Source organism: Melanotaenia boesemani, chromosome 11 (genome assembly GCF_017639745.1).
Source record: "Melanotaenia boesemani isolate fMelBoe1 chromosome 11, fMelBoe1.pri, whole genome shotgun sequence".
Classification (NCBI taxonomy): domain Eukaryota; kingdom Metazoa; phylum Chordata; class Actinopteri; order Atheriniformes; family Melanotaeniidae; genus Melanotaenia; species Melanotaenia boesemani.
In genome coordinates this window covers 10,445,606-10,463,914 of record NC_055692.1, presented here as the reverse complement: position 1 = coordinate 10,463,914, position 18,309 = coordinate 10,445,606, and the positions used below count along the sequence as shown (strand labels likewise).

The following is an 18,309-nucleotide window of genomic DNA, read 5'->3' as shown; positions in this document are numbered from 1 at the left end:
AGCGAGCAGAGCATCATACTTAGCTCTTTGCTAACAGGTTTGAGCATAAATGAGGATAATAAACAAACTTACTGGGCTTGCAGTCGTCGATATTAGTCTCACAGTTGCGTCCAGTAAAACCCGGTTTGCAGCCACAGTGGTAGCTGCCCAAAGTGTCCTGGCATGTTGCTCCGTTGAGACAAGGATTCTTTACACACTCCTTGATGTCTACTTCACATGTTTGGCCTTAAAAGGGTTAAAACAGGTATAAATAGTAGATGTATTTAAGATAAATATGAGAACAAGCATGTTTTTTTCATTCTTATGCCCATTTACCAAACCAAATAAATGTACATTCATTAGCAAACAGGCAAAAAGTAGAAAATGAAGCAAAATATGAAAGCTGTAATATTTCAAGCTGCAAAATTCAGAAAATGAATGTCACAAAAGGACAGTAAATCGGAGTTCCAGTGTTTCTGTGTACACCAATCTCTTCTCATGTTAGAAGAAGAAAACAGAAATACACATATTTGAAACTGAATCTTTACATTTAATATAACATTTTACTGGCATTCTGTACTCTAAAAAGACTTTTCTCTGTATGGAACTATGTTGCACAACACATGACTATGCAGGCATAAAAGATTACCTTGCCATCCTTCAGGGCAGACACAAGAAAAGCTCATATAGTCCTCTGACTCCTGACACACTCCCCCATTCTTGCAGGGTTTGGCGCTACAGGGGGCCATCAAGGTTTCACAGTTCTCTCCTGTAACACACACAAAAATACGCCCTTTAATCAAACATATTACAAGATGTTTATATCATTTACTTCGCTGTGCGATAACACTCGGGAGTCATGAACTTGGAGATAACCCAACCCAAATGGACACCGAGTCATCTTTCAATCAGTGCTATCATAGGATTTTAGCCAGGTTCTGTCAGTGTTCGAGGCCTGCGAAGACGTGTCTCTATCTGTTTCCACAACATACAACTCGTACGGGAAGCCGGCTCCAGTTTCCGGCCATTGTGAAGCCATTTGCTGTTCTGTGAGATAGGAAGCAGGCAAACAGGAAATGTGTCAAGCGCCCTGTTCCCACCCCGACACAAGCAAGAGCCTTTTTATTATTTAAAGTCCAACGGATTTATACGATACATGAAAATTACCCTTGGCTTTTCCATCAGTATCTGTTTGGTCAAATAATAAGAGAGATGACATGAAAACATTTTCTCAGCTCTTGTTGGGGATGCTTATGTGTCACAGAGGAGCAGAGGGAGTCAGAGGTTTGGTGTCTTTGAGGCCGGAGGAAGTCTTGTGGCTGAACTTTACTTGAGTTATTTCATCAGCTGCACATTTTTCCTCTCTGCCCAGTAACTTCAAGTACACAGTCCGTGGAAACACATCCCCCTTGCAAGGAAGCGGCAGAACACCAGGCTAATAAATGGGCGTCGTATCAAATATGTTCAATAATATTTTCTCACCCGTGTATGGCAGGATACAGTTGCACTTGTACCCTGCGACGTCATCGATGCAGGTCCCCTGGTTAAGGCAGGGGTTGGAGGCGCACTCGTTAATGTTGGTCTGACAATTTGGCCCTGTATTTAAAGCAGACAATTTAGGAGTTTAGGTAAACATCAACAACAGTCCATGCACAAACGTGCAGATACTGACCGGTGAAGCCCATGCGACAGGTGCAAACATATCCGCTGGTCATGTCCTTGCAGGTGCCACCATTTATGCACGGGTTGGATTCACACTCATTGTTATTGATGTCGCAGTTTTTACCGCTCCAGCCAGAGTCGCACAGGCATTTATAGCTAACAGGAAGACAGTGATAAAGTCAGAATCATCCAGAGGGTAGAAATGTTTATTTGTTTATGTCTTGGACCTATATGTGGACCACCTCACCTGTTAATCTTGTCCTCACAGTGACCGTGGATACAGGGATTGCTGAGGCATTCATTTACTTGGGAGAAGCAGGTGAGGTCGTGATAACCATCCGGACACTTGCAAGTGAACCCGTTGATGCCATCGATGCAGGTGCCTCCATTGTGACAGGGATTGATGGCACACTCGTTGATGTTGATGTTACACATGGTACCTAAAGAAATAAGAGTAAATTGTTTGGTTTTCCAAATTTCCAAATGTTAGGAAATTTTAAATGCCTTTTCAGGAAATTGTTTTCAACTATTACTGTTATATGATAAAAGGTAGGTATTTATTTTCCTACCTACAACATGGGAGGGGGGGAGACACAAACGTGATGCATTATTTTAAAAATGCACAATAGCAATGCCTATGGCTGCATACAAAGCCTCCAAACAATGTTGCTTATATAGCGCAGCAATGGACGTATCAATTTTCAAAAAACACAAGGGATTTGAAGTCCGTCTTTGTCGGCCACTTGAAGCATGGACGCCATTCAGGCCGGTGCCATGCATAACATAAAGGCAGCTCATTTAGCTTTAAAGCAGGGACCGGCTTCCAACCTTTTAAAAGCTCAACTTTCAGGAATCTTTCAGGGAATCTTTTCTCCTGTTCAAATCCCGGGTGCCTTTGTGTGCCAGAGTGTGTGTGTATCTGTCCTCCCTTTGTGAGGGAGGGCAGCTCGTGTGTCCTAACAGCAGCGAGTTGGGGACTGGGTGGAGCTGGAAAGTGACACAGCTCAAGCCTCAGAGGAGTGTGCTCACTCGCTCGCCATCTGTCACCCCTGCCTTCCTTCAGGTCCTCATGACTCTGTCCATACTTTCATCCCTCCAGTCAATGGCTTTACATATTCATTTTGTTAACATACCCATACACATCAGAATGTGTAGCAATGTCAAAAGATTTCCACTTAGTTCCCATTTATTTTATCAAACTTGGCTTAATTCATTTGATTTAAATTATTTAAGTCATCCATTATGTATAGTTGGGCTTCTAAGTGGACGTGCCTCCTTATAATCAACTTCCTGCTCCTATTTTTCTCCTCTGGATGCAGATAAAGTTTGCACTTTTTCTATAAGGTAAAGGAAGTGAGCTTAATCTTCTGCATCTAACAACCACATGGTAAAAATCAGGCAAGTGGTAAACACTCAATTTCTAAATTATTTTGTTTACCAGTGTAGCCGGGTTCACAGGCACACTCGTAGCCATTGATCTTGTCGATGCAGGTCCCGAAGTCACAGAGATTTTTCTTGCAGTCGTCAATGTTTATCTCACAGTTGGTTCCTAGAAAAAATTTGTTTTTAGTTAACATGATTTTTTTTTTTATAGAAAAAAATTAAGCTTGCATCTCTTGCTTACCTGTGGTTCCCTTGAGGCAGCTGCAGATGTAGCCGTTCTCTCGGTCCTGGCAGGTGCCACCGTTCCTGCACGGCTGGCTCAGACACTCATTGATGTTGGTCTCACACAGCCGGCCGGTGAATCCTGGCATGCATTGGCAGCTGAAGGATGCCAACCCATCGATGCAGGTGCCGTAGTGACATGGGTCAGAGTAACACTCATTGATGTCAGTCTCACAGTGCCTCCCAGTGTAACCTAAGTAAAAAAATCACTTATGTTATGTTTTGTTATTCTTGCATGGCCTCATCTTGACTTTCTTCAAGTCTACTGTGATTTCAATTTTTTGTTAAAGCTTCTATACCTTCAGTGCACTCGCAGGTGTACTTATTGGGTCCGTCTGTGCATTTGGCACCATTTTTGCATGGCGTGCTGGCACACTCATCGATGTCTATGTGGCAGAGGCTCCCTGTAAAGCCTGGAAAAACAACAAGAGGCTGTTTTTGTATTTTTGTGTGTGTGAAGGAGTGTGTGTCTGTGTGTGTGTGCTTGCAGACATTGCTACTTTTTCTCACCATTTCAAACCGTTTCCACTGATAATCCCAGGACCATCCTATGAGAGCTCTCAACGAATCCCAAAATCTGCATATTAATTAACAACTGCGCAACACTGCGAGTGATCCATTTTCCCTTTCACTTCTTTTCAGCACAACTCCAAAAGGGAGAGGCGAGGATGGGGGGAATCAGGGATGGTGGGGGAGAGGGAAGAATGAAAATTGTGAGGCCTCCTGCCCAATGGGTCAGAGACAAAGGAGGTCCTGTGTGCTCAATGCAGTGCCAAACTGAGCCTGTTGCCTTCTTTGTCCCCTGAAACTTTTCCATCACAATGAGCATTCTCCTGTCTTGCTTTCACCCCTTCCCCACTTGCCCCTCCTACTCCCCACCCGCCTCCAAAAAGAGCCAGCTTGACCTTTGACACCGTACTATTCAAACTCTTATTAATTCCAAAAATCTATCAGCAGGCTTCTTCCTTTTTTCCTGGAGTTATTCTCATCTTAGATATTTTTGTCTCCTCTCTGTCAGAGTCCCAAGGACTAGTAGGATGTTGTCTGATGAAGAGATAATAGGTTGTACGTCCTCCCCTGTACCACGGCACGCAGGTGTGTCAAGCTAAAATGACTCAGCTGCGGCCAATCCAGCAAGGAAGTATTTGTGTGGCGGACAGAAGGCTGATTTCTCCCAGTGGACTATAAACTGGCACATGCATGAAGTCACAACAAAATATAGACACGGTTGTGACAGATGCACACATGCAGGGCCCTGGAAACTATGTAAACAGTAGACTGACTGGAGTTTCCACAACTTCAAAGGACACAAGCTGAGAAAATGGTGACATGTGAATAGCCTGTAAAACCTTCAAAATCAGACTTTAGTCAATAATAAACTGTGGAGTAGTTATTTTATGTAAAAAGTATAATTTATCAAAGCACATGGCCATTGATTTTCTTTCTTTTTTTTTTTCTTCTTTATCCACCATTATTTAATGAGTATTTAACCATTATCAGAATAAGGTTTTAATCATTATTATTTCAAGACTCACGATACTTTAATAATGGAAAGAAAAACAACTCTGTTGAGCCTAGTCAGAGGGTTTTATCAGTGTTTATTCAAAACTCCGAGCTGATTACCTTCCCACTTTCGTTACATCTTGTGGCACTATGACTATTCCTCCTCTACATAAAATCCAAACACTCTTGATGGATGCATCAAGAGTCCATCCATCAAGAGTGGGGTGGTGCTTAGTTCTCGAGAACATCATGTGATGCATTCACTTGTACATGGACGACCTGAGGTTCCCTTGAGTAAATAACAGTTTATAGTTAGTCAGCTGAGTTCTGTAACTCATGTCTAAAATTGAGGCATATCCTTGGTAGAGCCCCTTCAGACCACCCCTGTGGCCAAGTTACAATTTAAAAAATACTAACCCACTAAGATGTCAAAATTTAACATTTTCTACCTAAAGGGTTAAACATTCCAAGGTGATATATAAAAATAAATAAATAAAATAACTGGGAACCAAAGGGTGCAGAAAAACATTAATTTTGTCGTATCTAAAGGTGGAAATCATCAAAGGCAGACCAGGTGTGTCTGGTGTCCACAATCAAGAGAAAAAGCCTTTTTAAGTTGAAGAAAATGAGGGTAATTAGGATGTCCTTCCTTTGTATCTTAGTGGTTTGGTCCACTACAAACTGCTCACACAGCTGTCAGTAAGTCTGTCAGATGCAGTCCGGCTCTCGTAATCAGCTACTTTTTAAAAGTTAACTAGTAAACGTAATCATAATGTATCACTTTAAACTGACTGAATTTTATTTTGTTTCCTGGCAGACGCATTGCAATTCTGTTCAATCACTGGAGCACACCAAACTTTTAACCAGTTTCGAGATTAGTTTTAAATCTTTGACTTGTATTCAAGATACTGTAAAATTGTCTGAATTATAAAGGTCAGATTTGCACATTCTTGTAGTTCCCCATGTTTTTTCTACATCCCACCTCCCTATATCTGATTTCAGAAAGCTTTGCTACATTTAGTGATTCATGTGTACCTGAAACTGTGGTAAAACAATGTAAACACTGAAGAAAACATCCAATGTCACACAGTAAAAAAATTGTTTGCAGCCTGAAATCGTTTGATAAAAAAAAAAACAACAAAAAAAAACAACCCTCAGTGGAAGAAATCTGAGTTTCTTTCCATTTGCAGCTCATCTTCAGCTGCTGTGAAGAAAAATGTTCCTGACTGAACTTCTGACCCAGATGCACACATATCCATGCACACAAATAAAAAGCTGAAGCAAAAACACATGCGTACACATCACGCACCTCCACAGCCAGAGTTGGATTTATCCCGACTGCTGGAATCAGACATTTCAATGGCTCTCAGTGGGGTTTCCATGGCTATTCCATGTACAGAAATGAAAAGGGGGGACCTCGCCTCGGGCCTCGCAACAGGGACAAATTTACATCTCAAGCAGGGCGGTTAAACTCCCTCCCCCTGCGGTACCCTTCCTGCTTCAGCATAACGGTCTGTGTGTCTCAACACACACACACACATACTCATCTTCCCAAAAAAACCCACTTTCACCACCACTTTGAGCTGCTTCCTCACAAAACCCTCACCCAGTGTCACACACATAGAGTTTTCTTAGACGTTAAGCTCTTGGGTTCACTCTTCTCTTTTAATTCCAAAGCCTTCTTGTTGGGATGTCTTTTTTTCCTTCCTTTCTGTCTTTCCCTCTTCCTTTCTTTTTCTCTCAACAGGAGGAGTCCAGCCTCTCTCCACCGGCGCTGCCTTTGATCCACCCAACTTTGCTATTTTCCTTTTCCAAAAAAAAAAAAAAAAAAAAAAAGAATCACTTCCACCTCAGTGATCCCAGTGAAAGAATGGAAAACAAAACGTAAAAAACACCTTCCTCTCTTTTCTTATTCTCCTTTTCTTTGCATCTAAGATTCACTAGCTGCATTCCTTCCCTCCTGAACAAAGCGATTAGTACCTCTTGTTCAAATAGTGTAACTTGAATGAAATTTCTGAAACAAGCTGCCTTAAAAACAGACAAAACAGCCCTCTCATTCACTACGGAACAGAAAAGCCCACTTTTTCTGGAGTGTAGTAGCTTCTCTCTCTTATTCCCAGTCACAATAAAAAATCCAGCTTAGATCCACAAGTTTCTGCTCAATCATCAGACTTGATAAAAGGATAAGAAACTTGTTCAAAAAGTTCAAACTTCCTCAAGGCTTTCCCTATAGATTTTTGTTTTTTTTTTCCTTTTACCTCTTTTCCTCAGCAGCAGCATTTGTGATGGGCTGCCCGGGCCTGCGTAAGCCTGCCTCAGGGCTGGGATTAGTACCCGTCCGGAGAGGTGTTTGTGTGTGTGTGTTTGTGAACAGAAAGGAAGGAGCGAGGCAAAGACGAAGAGAGAAAGAGATCGACCTCCGAGCCCCCTGGCCTCACGCCCTCCCCCTCCCACCTATGCGGCGGTTCGGCGGCCTCACCTGTGGGGCACTCGCAGTAGAAGCCGTTGATCTTGTCGATACACTTGCCGTTGTTCAGGCAGGGGCTGCTGGCGCAATCGTCTGTATCGATCTCGCAGAACTCCCCCTCGTAGCCTGGCCAATTAGCAGGAAAGGCCCGGGAGGGAGATGGATTGGTTAGACAGAGACACACACATTTTCACACTACTAAAATCTACTGATATGCTGGAATCAAATGAGACAAAGTGCTTTTATAAATCTTATAAATGAGCATTAGTAGAAGACGGAAAAATTTTGCATTAAGCTTAAAGTTTCTTATCATGTGTGTTAAGAAAGGTATAAAAAAATCCTCAAACTCTTTTAAGTTTGAACATGTTTGCTGTAAAATCACGTATATGTGTATTTTTCTTGTGGTATATATGTAAATAGTAATGCATTCAGTTGTATTTTTTAAACTCTATTCGGCATTTAAGAATCAATAAAATCACTATAGGTAATATTTACAATTGATAGAATGACACTAAAGATCCATCAGCTACAAATACAAACAATTCTGCTTATCATCTTTTATTTCTGTGTTAAATTACATTGCAGTACTAGCTGTTTGTGGCTATCTAACTTCATGTAGGGCCCAAGTTCAAAGACAAATGTTATTTCAAACAACAATTCACCAAATCACAGGTGATTTCAATGTTACAGAATAATTTGGCCAACTCTGCCTTTGTCATTTACTTTCCTTTTGATGAAAATGAAACAAAAACATATGCATAAGGAGAATTTTAGTCCTTCATAACATTACCACTGAATGAGCCTTTGTGTAAAAAATAAGCAATTAACAGTTTTTAAAGACTTTATAGCCTGTCAAAGCTTTGCTAACTCGAGGACTTTCATTACTCAAGTCACCCAACAAAATTATTTTGCGCCCAAATAAAAACTTGTCTGTTTCAGGGCAAAATCAATGCAAGACCACCAGGACACAGCACATAAATGTTAGCCACTGCCTTCGGATAATGTCATCCTATTTGAAAATTGGGTGCTTGTGGCAAATAAGCTGAGTTTACATAATGTTGATAAAACCATTCGGTGTCAGGTAAATGTCTACGTAGCTTAACTAAAGGTTTAAATCTGGCTTCTTTTGGTGCCGTTGGAACAATACATTCTGCATCAATCAGCAAAAATTGGTTTTGTAGAGTTGAAGAGGGAGGAATCACATCGACAGCGACTGAATAGACTACAACAACAAGGAGTATAATGGAGACTTTAGAGATATAACCTGTGAAATGTTCAAGAAAAGTTCCAGATATTCCAGCTTGAGAGACTTAATCAGAGTCTAATAATCAGAGGACAAACCTAACCATCTCTAAATTGAATTTTTGTGTGAAGCGTCCACCCTTCATTATTCGGTGTAAACTCCTCTCAGGATCAAGCTTCTCACCTGGCATGCAGATGCAGTGAAAGTCTCCTATTTGGTCCAGGCAAGTGGCTTCGTTCTGACACGGGCTCGAAAGGCACTCGTTGATATCCAGCTCGCAGCGCGGCCCCACATACCCCCGCTGGCACTTACACTGGAACGAGCCTTTGGTGTTTATGCACTTCCCTGCATGCTCACATGGGTTAGAACCTGTTAAAACAGACCGATGCTTTAATTTCACTTCTTTTAGCCGATCATTGTGTACATAAAGCTCGAACAAGCAGAAACTTTAACGTAAAGACACAAAAGTGTCTTTAAGGTGAACTCATTTGGGTTTAATGTTATTTAACAAAGCCAAGCCAACGTCTCACTTGTGCGATTACAGCAATAAAACACCAGAGTGCTGTTTTCTGTAATTATAGATAAAACTATAGCTAGCAAAGTACCTATAATAACAGGAAAGAATGAGGCAGCATATTGGCTTGTATGAAGGAGTTATGAGTGCATGTGTGGGAGCTGAAGGCAGCTAAACAACAAACTTGAGTCTTGAAGTCTGGTGAAATTACACAGGAGAGAAAATGTTGGTGAGTGTTTTACCCAATGAGCACTCGTCAACATCCTGATCGCAAGAAGGACCGACATATCCTGAAGGGCAGGTGCAAAAATGATTTCCGCTGACAGGGTTGGTGTCACAGTTGGAGCCCTTTTGACACGGGTTACTGATGCAGGCGTCTTCCAGCTGGCAGAGCAGACCTGGTGCACAGAGCATGAAGCACTCAATCGTTCCCTTTCAACTTTACAAAGGTTTAAACCATTTCTTTAAAATGGAACACCTCTGCAGTGTGAAGGCTTTTAATGATTGCATTACAAACCAGAGACTTTTATATATTTTTAACGCATTGGTTTCTTTTTCTAAATTCTCTCACAGAAAGATAAAATAAAATTACCAGCCAAGATTGGCTCATGTAGTTAAGCCCTCTATTTAACCTTTATAAGCTCATATATCTTCCTACAACCTAGGATCCTCACACCTGGACATCACCTTTCTGGTGGTCTGCACCAAAATACTTAACTGGGTGTAACTGGAACCTGTGTTACCTGAAATAAGTTAATTAAATAGGTTAAATTCCCTATAAGGCACTCGTAATGTCTGGGATAGTGTTAGGGTTGTCACTGCAATTAAGATGATTATCTAAAATAATCATACAATTTATTACCAGTTACCATCCTAGACAGGGTTCGGATTAATTAAGGGAACATAATTCCTTAACCTAATTCAGGGCAGAAAAACAGGGTAACAAAAATAATTTAAGTAAATGTCTCATTTCATTGAAGTTGTTTTCTGTAACTTGTAATAAAGACACCAGAACAACAGGACGACCTAAAGCTCAGCATAAGATACATTTTCTGAATAGAGTACTAAATCATATAGTCTTCTTATTTTGGGGAGGATTTTGGATATAGGGAAAAGAAAAGCAAAAAGAAGCATCTACACACCCGTGTGACCTATCGGACATTCACAGTAGAAAGATGCGACGCGGTCGTGGCAGGTAGAGCCGTGGTGGCAGGCGGCGCTGGCGCAGTCATCGATGTTCTCGCTGCAGTCGTCCCCGGTCCAGCCGTTCACACACACGCACTGGTAGCTGCCATACGTGTTGTGGCACGTGCCACCATTTTGGCACGCGTTTGGCATGAGCTGGCACTCGTCGACATCGTCTGTGCAGAGCTGACCTGTGTGAGAAAAGAGCGGGTCAAACATTTTTATATAACATAAATAAACAAAGTGGTCATTTTTTCCGTTTTTTAACTAAGAAGCAGTTTGCAGTACAGACCTGTAAACTCTGGTTTACACTGGCAGTTGTAGGTGTTGACTCCATCCACACAGGTCCCACCGTTCTGACACTCATGACCTGGACAGTCATCAATGTTGTGGTTGCAGGTTTTTCCTGTAAAACCTGAGAAAAGCAGGGCAAATATCAGCCACATAACCAGACTTATTTACTTGGGTGAGGGTTCATTGTGTCTTTTTTAAATACCCGGTTTCGTACTTCTGCTTTTTAAAAAAAACAACAAAGATGGTTACGCTTCTCTTCAGTTAAATGTGGTCAACGATCTTTTCCTTCCCGGGGAAGAAGGCAGCTGTACCATTTTGAGGTCTGTGGCAAGCTTGCCATGAAATAACATCCACCATGCCTAACAGTTACACAAGAGCCAACCAGCGCACTGCACTAATGCTGGGTTATGTAAAACAAAATTTGTTCTAAAAAACAGAAGAATACAGCTTATTAAAAATACTGCATGAATTTAAAGTGAAATTTAAATTTCAATCTGGAATATAAAATGTGAATCAGCTAAAACTAACCTTTTACTATAATTAACTTTTTATTTTATATCTGATTAGATCTCACAGTCTTAAAGCACCAGTTTATCCATTACATCAGCTTTTGTAGCTTCATGTTTTATACTGCATGTTCTGTCAAACTTTGTGTCCAAATTAGACAATTAAATTCAGGAAAAATCAGTATAAAAGCTGTTAGTTTAAACCTATCATTTGGTGTTATATACTGCACAATGCCTGGCAAGAAAGCTCAAGCTACAAAACATGTTAGCTTGTGGAGAGTTCTGCAAGTAGAGCTCTCAAAAATGAGTTTGCAGTTTGTTCCTTCTGTGCTCCTTGGCATAAAACCATAACCTTTTGATGACTGGAATACTGCAAATTATAGATTTGCAGTGACACGGCACATGTATAAAATTAAATATCAGCCAAACTAAAAGTAAAAAGGAGAAAAGAACTCATTTACTCAGCTGTGTCTCAATATCTCAGAGAGAGGGTCATCCAAAGTTGTTGAAGCAATCATGAAGTTTCTTGTCTGTTTCCTTTACATACAAATAAACCTGACATGTTTAACATAATTGACTTTTTATTCATTTTTATCAAAATTTGTCCAGCATTTATGCACATCTAATAAGCATTGCATCTAATGTCTGTATCTATATGTGCATAACAATGAGAGCAGGTTTATTACAATACAAAATCAGAAATAGCTAGAATCGTGTTGGCAGTACTGATTCTTACATCTGTTCTAACTTTTATGTCTCTGCAGACAGCATGATCAAGAGAGATGTCATGTTTTGAGTCATTTGTTAGTGTACATTCATTTTTATATTGCAGATCTGTAACATATCTTTTTAAAAACCATGACAGTGAAGTTTTTATGTAATGTCGTCATTCCTTCTCAAACACTTAAAAAGATTTTTTAATTGAGGTTACTAAGAGATTAAATATTTTTAGGGTTATTTTGTCCCCATTCTAGCCAGAAATATGTTGTTAAATGTGCAACGGTAAGCGATTTTTGTTGCATGCTTCATTACAAAATTCTCCAACATTCTCTACTGAGGACAGATCTGGACCAGTTTAGTAGCTGTACCCTCTTCTTCCTCAGCCATGCCTCCTGAATATGTGCAAAATGTGGGTTTGTATTGTATTGTTGGAAAAAAAAAGCATGAATGTCACCCTGTAGGCAGAATACATAAATGACTGTTTGTGTATTATGTTTGTGATTTAGGTTGAAATATGTTAATTCTGCTCCAGGAGATGTTCTCTACAAATATTGGTGATAACTAAGTGCATAAACAGTTACTGGAATAAGTCAAAATAGCTGGAGAACATTCTTCTATGCAGTCATGCATCTACCTCTTATTCTTATCTAAAAATGGGCTCCACTCATGAAAACACTATTACAAGAATTCCTTGACCTTCATTTTTTCAAGAAAAAGAGGAGGCTGTCAGTGAGATGAGGTGGAAGGTAGGTAAACAAATTCACTACTTAAATCTGTGAAGTCAGTGGAAACAGACAATGAGAAGTCAGTATGTGTGGAGGTGACGAGTCGTGGGGCAGAGCTCAGAGCTTTCCTTCACTGCACCATGTGAAACGGATGTTGTCCTTTGACCATTTCCTCATGATAAGACTAGCTGCCTTCCTGCCCAGTTTTGTTCACACACAGTACAAACCAAAGCAGAAGTATGCACATATATACACATGCAGAGGAGACAACATCAGCAGGAACAGCACTGCCTTAGATGACATCATTGCTTCACCAGCAACAAGGAGTTCGGATAGTTTACATCATTCAATTGTGCCTTTAAGCCCCATTAAAGACCCTGATCCAAGTGGGTCAAACAATTAATGCCAGCTTAGAAATATCTCCTCGATTTGACCTAAATTTAATCTTTATGTCTTTATATTAGAAACTGTGTTTAAATTTAGAAACTTAAGTCTTTTTTCAAATCATTTAAAAAGACGGTCTTCCTGTGTTGGGTGAATTTATAACCGCTGGCTCTCATGGTTTTGATACTTTTGACCTTCTACCACAAAACTGGAAACTAAAAGTTCAATAATGTTGATCTATAATAATTTCTTGTAGCCCACTCTTTAATTGATGCTGCTACAAAACATCATATTATTACTGCAGCTCTTCTTTAATGTGCTTTGAGGTGCGTTACCTGGCACACAGGAGCATTCATAGCTGGTTTCCCCCTTCTGGATGCAGGTGCCTCCATTCTGGCAGGGCGACGGGTTGCAGGGCAGGTAACGGCTCTCACAGTACTTCCCTGTGTACTCCGGTGGGCACTGGCATCGGTAGCTACCAACCTCGTTGATGCATACCCCGCCGTTTTTACAGAGCGGCGGGTTTGTGTCGCACTCGTTAATGTCCTGTGTGCAGGTTTGCCCAGAGAAGAAGGGTGAGCAGGCGCAGATGAAGAAGGATTCAAAGGAAGTGCAACGCCCACCGTTGGCACACGGATTTGATGCACAGGCGTCAGCTTTTGTGCAGTCTTTTCCTAAGGACGTAGAGAAATAATATTGACTGAATTCCACTTCTTTTTTTCTAGAGGTGATTTTAGCAGCGTTGTAAATAATATCTTGTTACCTGTCCATCCAGGTGGGCAGCGGCACCTGTATGCCTGAGGACCCTCCGGCTCGCAGGTACCTCCGTTGCGGCACGGTGAGTTGAAGCATGCGATGTTGATGGGAGTCATACAACGCCGGTCTGTGTAGCCCACTTTGCAGGTGCAGTTGAAGTCCACTGTGTTCCCCTTGGAGAAGGCACGACACGTGCCGCCGTTCATGCATGGTAAGTTGTTGCAGGGATCATGAAACTGGCACCTGCTCCCAATGTATCCATCTGGACACCTGGAGGAAGAAAGAAAGGGAGGGGGAGGGCATCTGAATTCAGACCCAGTTTGGGACATGGTTTCTGAAGTTTTCTCTATCCCTTTACACTGAGTTATTACACCAAAGGGACCATTAATGACAATAAAACATTAAAACCTGGTATACCCAAATTCAGTGATGTTGAAAACAGATTGCCAAACTGTACCAAACTGTGCCAAAATGGCCATTTTGAAAACCTAGTTTAGAGCTACAGCTTCATCATTCCAAAGGGAAATTCATATTCATCCTAAATGTGTTGTTTTCTTTTTAGGCAAGCCTGAAACTTGTTTGATTTGTTCTATGTGCCATCTTCATTTATTCTTCACCAGTAATACATATAGTGACATTTACACATCTTAACAAATCTCTCTTTACTATGAGTCCAAAAGTATTCAAATAGACCTTGTGGTTGCAGATATGTACCAATTTCATTATGGATGTGCATATTATTAGCAAATGCCTAAAAACAGGCATAGGACACAAAGGGATAAGGCAGGTGAAAATAGACTGCACTAAAAGATTATGTGAATGTGATGTAAATCTTTAGAGAGGTGCTAAGATGCTGCTGCCACAATGCTGCACTTACTTTAACCATCAGGACTGAATGACTAACTTTATCCTATAGGGCTGCAATGATTAGTCGACGTTGTCAACAATAAAAATAGTCGACAACGAATTTAGACGTCAACTATTGTGGGCTAAAAAAACAACAACAAAAAAAAAAAACTACAGAGTGTGACATCGTCTTCTAATCTTATCTCTGCTGAGAGTTGCAAAATGCACATGTGCAAAGAGGGGAAAAAATACAGAGTGAGACATTGTCTTCTTTTTTTAGCTTTGCCGAGAGTTGCACATGTGCAATAAAGTCCGCAAGGGGAAAAATATTGTGGCAGACAAGGGAGGAAAACGGCAGCAGAGAACGTCAAAATCTGGGATAAAAGCCTATTTATTCATTTAAAGATCTACTTATCTTACTTACATGTCTACTTATCTTGTTCATTCTTTCTTAATAGAAAGGAAGTATAATTATCCATTTATGAAGAATCACCATTTGAAAAGCCTTCAATCACCTGGAGTTACAGGTCAGCTAATAAATTTTTAGTCTTTATTTGTCTAATTAAAAAAAGATTTCTGAACAATTAAAAGCTATCTTCAAGCATTGCCTTTATCCACCCTGTCAAGCATTCAGAGGACTAAAATAACACATTAAAGAAGCAGAGATTCCTCTTTTGTGCACAACTGTGATTGTAAATCAGCTATTTAGGCAAAGAGGATCCTACTTGCAGTTTTACTACTGTGCAGCACAGCCATGAGAAACTTGGCTTTAAATGGCACATTTGTCTTTCTACCATGTGAACAATATGTTTGGGGCTGTAAAACGGAGCAGAGGGAGGAGGGGGGAGGGAAAAAACTCCTGTGATGTTTCTCACAGGTTGTGTGTCTGAGTCATAAACGCCGCCTGGACCCCAGCGAACAAATGCCCGCAGAAAGAAGAGCCTCAGATCACACAGACACATTCACACATTTACTGAGAGGAGTTGAGGGGTTGTCCCAGGAGGATGCACACCAACCAAACAAAAGGGCCACACACACATGCATACACACACAGGAACTTTGCACAGTTGCATGCACGTTGCTGCAACAGCTGCATGTGCAATATTTAATGCATTTGCGAACTTTTGACCAGAAATGCACTTCAGACAGTTCAAATATCAGTTTTACTACACAAAAATTTCAGTCCAAACTTGAAATTTTAAAACCAGCTGGAGTAGATCCACCGTACTGCCATCACCTCAAGATATTCAAAGCTGGCTGGACAGCAAGACTCAGTCATCACAAACACAAAGCATCTCCTCAACAGCAATGGAGATAAAAGAAAAATCTCATATTTGAAATTCTTCTCCCTAATCCATCCTTTCCAAATGTTGAGATATGAGAAAAGAGGCCATCATGACACACCCTATCAGGTCTCGGGGTTCATCTGACCCTCTTGTAAGCAGTCATTCATCCTGAGGAGGACAAGACAGCATCTATGCCACAGTGTTTGAGCTGCAAGCCAACATTATGGCAACTTCAAAGCACTGTGCCACCACCTCAGCGCTCATTATGCTTTCCTCTCTAGAGGAGATTTACTCAAGCATCAGACAAGGGATAAAACAGAGGAGACAGTGGTGCAACCCCCGTTGAGAAACATGAAAGAGAGTGAATCTTTGTGCAGAGGAAAATTACACAGAAAATGTCTAGTAATCCAGATTTCTTCTGTTTTTTGCTAAATCTGTCAAATTCAACATTTCTTTTAATATTTAGTTTTATTCTTATTATGAATAAAACATCCTGTCCATGTCAAAGTGGCCTGAGTAACATTAAAAACCTAAAACATCTGACCACAGCCAATGGGTCTGTTAGCCATGAGGGGCTGGCAGGACCATGTCCCCAAACATTCCCAGGATCTCCAATGTGTGTGTGTGTGTGTGTGTGTGTGTGGAGGGGCCAATTGGTGGCCCCTCTGCAGGGGCAGGCATGTGTTTGGATAGGGTCTCCCTCTCAGGGGATTACGCAGCCTTAGGACTGTCGCAAAGAAAAGAAAACATCACATGCTAGTCTGCCTGCTGCATAAACAGTAGCAACGAGTGGTGGCTTGTCACTACGTCCAGAGTGGAGCATGGAACCTCAACTTTGTGTCCTTTAGCTCTGATCTTTGATGTACTGAGGTCAAACAAGCAGGTTAGAGACTAAAAAATCTGTTAGAAAATCTCACACACTCACTAATAGCAAAATATCTAAAATATTTCACAAAGTCCCACATATCTGCAGCTCCTTATTATTTAGATCATTTAGACCATCACCACCACCTCAAAAATTCTTCAGCAATAGTTTTACAGAGTAAATCCAACTGAAGCCTTTAATGGGATATAAGGTATCTGAAAACAACCAGTCATCAATGTGCCATATCCACATGCTTTTTCTGTCACACAAACACAAAAATTAACATTTTTGGACCACCTTTGGTGTTCAGACTCTTTGACATCTGCTTAGGACCAAAGTTCAGATTATAGTGTTTTAAATAATCCGGATCAAACCCCTCTGGCTGCCAGAGTTTTCTTTGTTTTTATTTTAGTTGTAACACTGAAGCTGGACTGTTGGGAACTTTGTAGAATTTTCTTCCAAATTCCTAAAAGATGACACAGTGACTTCAATTTCTCTAAATTAGGTCCTCACTGGATTAGAAACTTGTAAATATGAGGTTTTTAATGGATAATGTAGAAGAAAAACCTGAAAAATAGTCATGATTACTTAATCTATTAATGTGCCTGAAGACATAATTTCATGATTTGCATTTTTGTGCTAAGGGTTAGGGTTAGAAATTGTGGCTGTGCCTATTTCCCATGTTGTGAAATAGCCATAAGCTGTTGCATTTAAGTTGGATAGATATGATCACATTTCAGTGCTTATTAGTCATCCAGACATCGTAGGGAGGGGGGGGGGGGGTTCTTTAAAGAAGCAGCAGATCTGGCTGCTACAAGGCCAGTCCAGTTAAGCCCCAGCAGTGGCGGGCGCTGAGGTCGTGAGGCGCCACACAAGCTCGCTGGAAAAAGGCAGCCAGGAGCAGGTGCGCATGTTAATGAGGAGACAGCAGCTGCTGCTGCCCCGGCCAGTCAAACCACCCTCCCCACCCACACATCCACACTCCCAACGTCTCCCATACCCCACGACTCTGCCTCCTTCCTCCATTCAAGGGATCTCATCCTTCTACTGTCCTAAAAGCCTGGAGACAGAAATGAGTTCCACACTGCAAAAAAAAAAAAAATAATAATAAAAATAAATAAATATAAATATATATATATATATATATATATATGTATATATATATATATATATATATATATATATATATATATATATATATATATATATATATATATATATAAGGTGGTTGATGTTCAAAGCTGACATTTTTTCTAATTGTTCATACGTAGCTCACATCTTGAGTCAGATCTCTTTTGCAGTGTCTGTATTTGTGTACTTAGAAAACTTAGAGGACTTAGAGGAGCAAGGCAGGAGGAGAAAGGCAAGGGATGGAGAGCGAAGGATGAGTGGGCTCATTGTTCCCCCTCCCATTCAGAGCTGACCACAGGCCAGGCATATTCAACTGTTACACCTCCTCTTTCCTATCCTTCCCACTCCCTCTCTTTCTTCTCACTCTGCCTCTGGATCTTCATTCCTGAAGTGTCCTGTTTTTTTCCCATTACTGGTTTCACTTCCTCTATTCAAAGGCTTACAAATGCTGGCATCCACTCCAACCACCTTCTTTCCCTCCAAAACTCTCTGACTCCTCTATAGATTTTTACATCTCCTCCACAACTTTCTTCCAAGTTATTCCAAGTGGCTCTGCAGCTTTTTCAGTAGTCTTCAAT

At 40.8% G+C, this 18,309-nt stretch overlaps 1 protein-coding gene across 2 annotated transcripts in view; it reads right to left on the bottom strand.

Moving 5' to 3' along the window:
* LOC121648589 (neurogenic locus notch homolog protein 1-like) overlaps positions 1 to 18,309 on the bottom strand; it is a 43,955-nt gene that overhangs the window by 15,667 nt on the left and 9,979 nt on the right. For both annotated transcript variants that reach the window (XM_041998793.1, XM_041998794.1), the window contains exons 3-17: positions 13,611 to 13,873; positions 13,183 to 13,521; positions 10,511 to 10,633; positions 10,176 to 10,409; positions 9,276 to 9,431; positions 8,703 to 8,888; positions 7,289 to 7,402; positions 3,606 to 3,719; positions 3,266 to 3,499; positions 3,080 to 3,190; positions 1,889 to 2,081; positions 1,652 to 1,797; positions 1,462 to 1,575; positions 629 to 748; positions 73 to 225 (exon numbers count right to left, since the gene is read on the bottom strand). In XM_041998793.1, the coding sequence (XP_041854727.1) occupies positions 73 to 225; positions 629 to 748; positions 1,462 to 1,575; positions 1,652 to 1,797; positions 1,889 to 2,081; positions 3,080 to 3,190; positions 3,266 to 3,499; positions 3,606 to 3,719; positions 7,289 to 7,402; positions 8,703 to 8,888; positions 9,276 to 9,431; positions 10,176 to 10,409; positions 10,511 to 10,633; positions 13,183 to 13,521; positions 13,611 to 13,873 (2,600 nt within the window). The remainder of the gene's footprint in view (positions 1 to 72; positions 226 to 628; positions 749 to 1,461; positions 1,576 to 1,651; positions 1,798 to 1,888; positions 2,082 to 3,079; positions 3,191 to 3,265; positions 3,500 to 3,605; positions 3,720 to 7,288; positions 7,403 to 8,702; positions 8,889 to 9,275; positions 9,432 to 10,175; positions 10,410 to 10,510; positions 10,634 to 13,182; positions 13,522 to 13,610; positions 13,874 to 18,309) is intronic.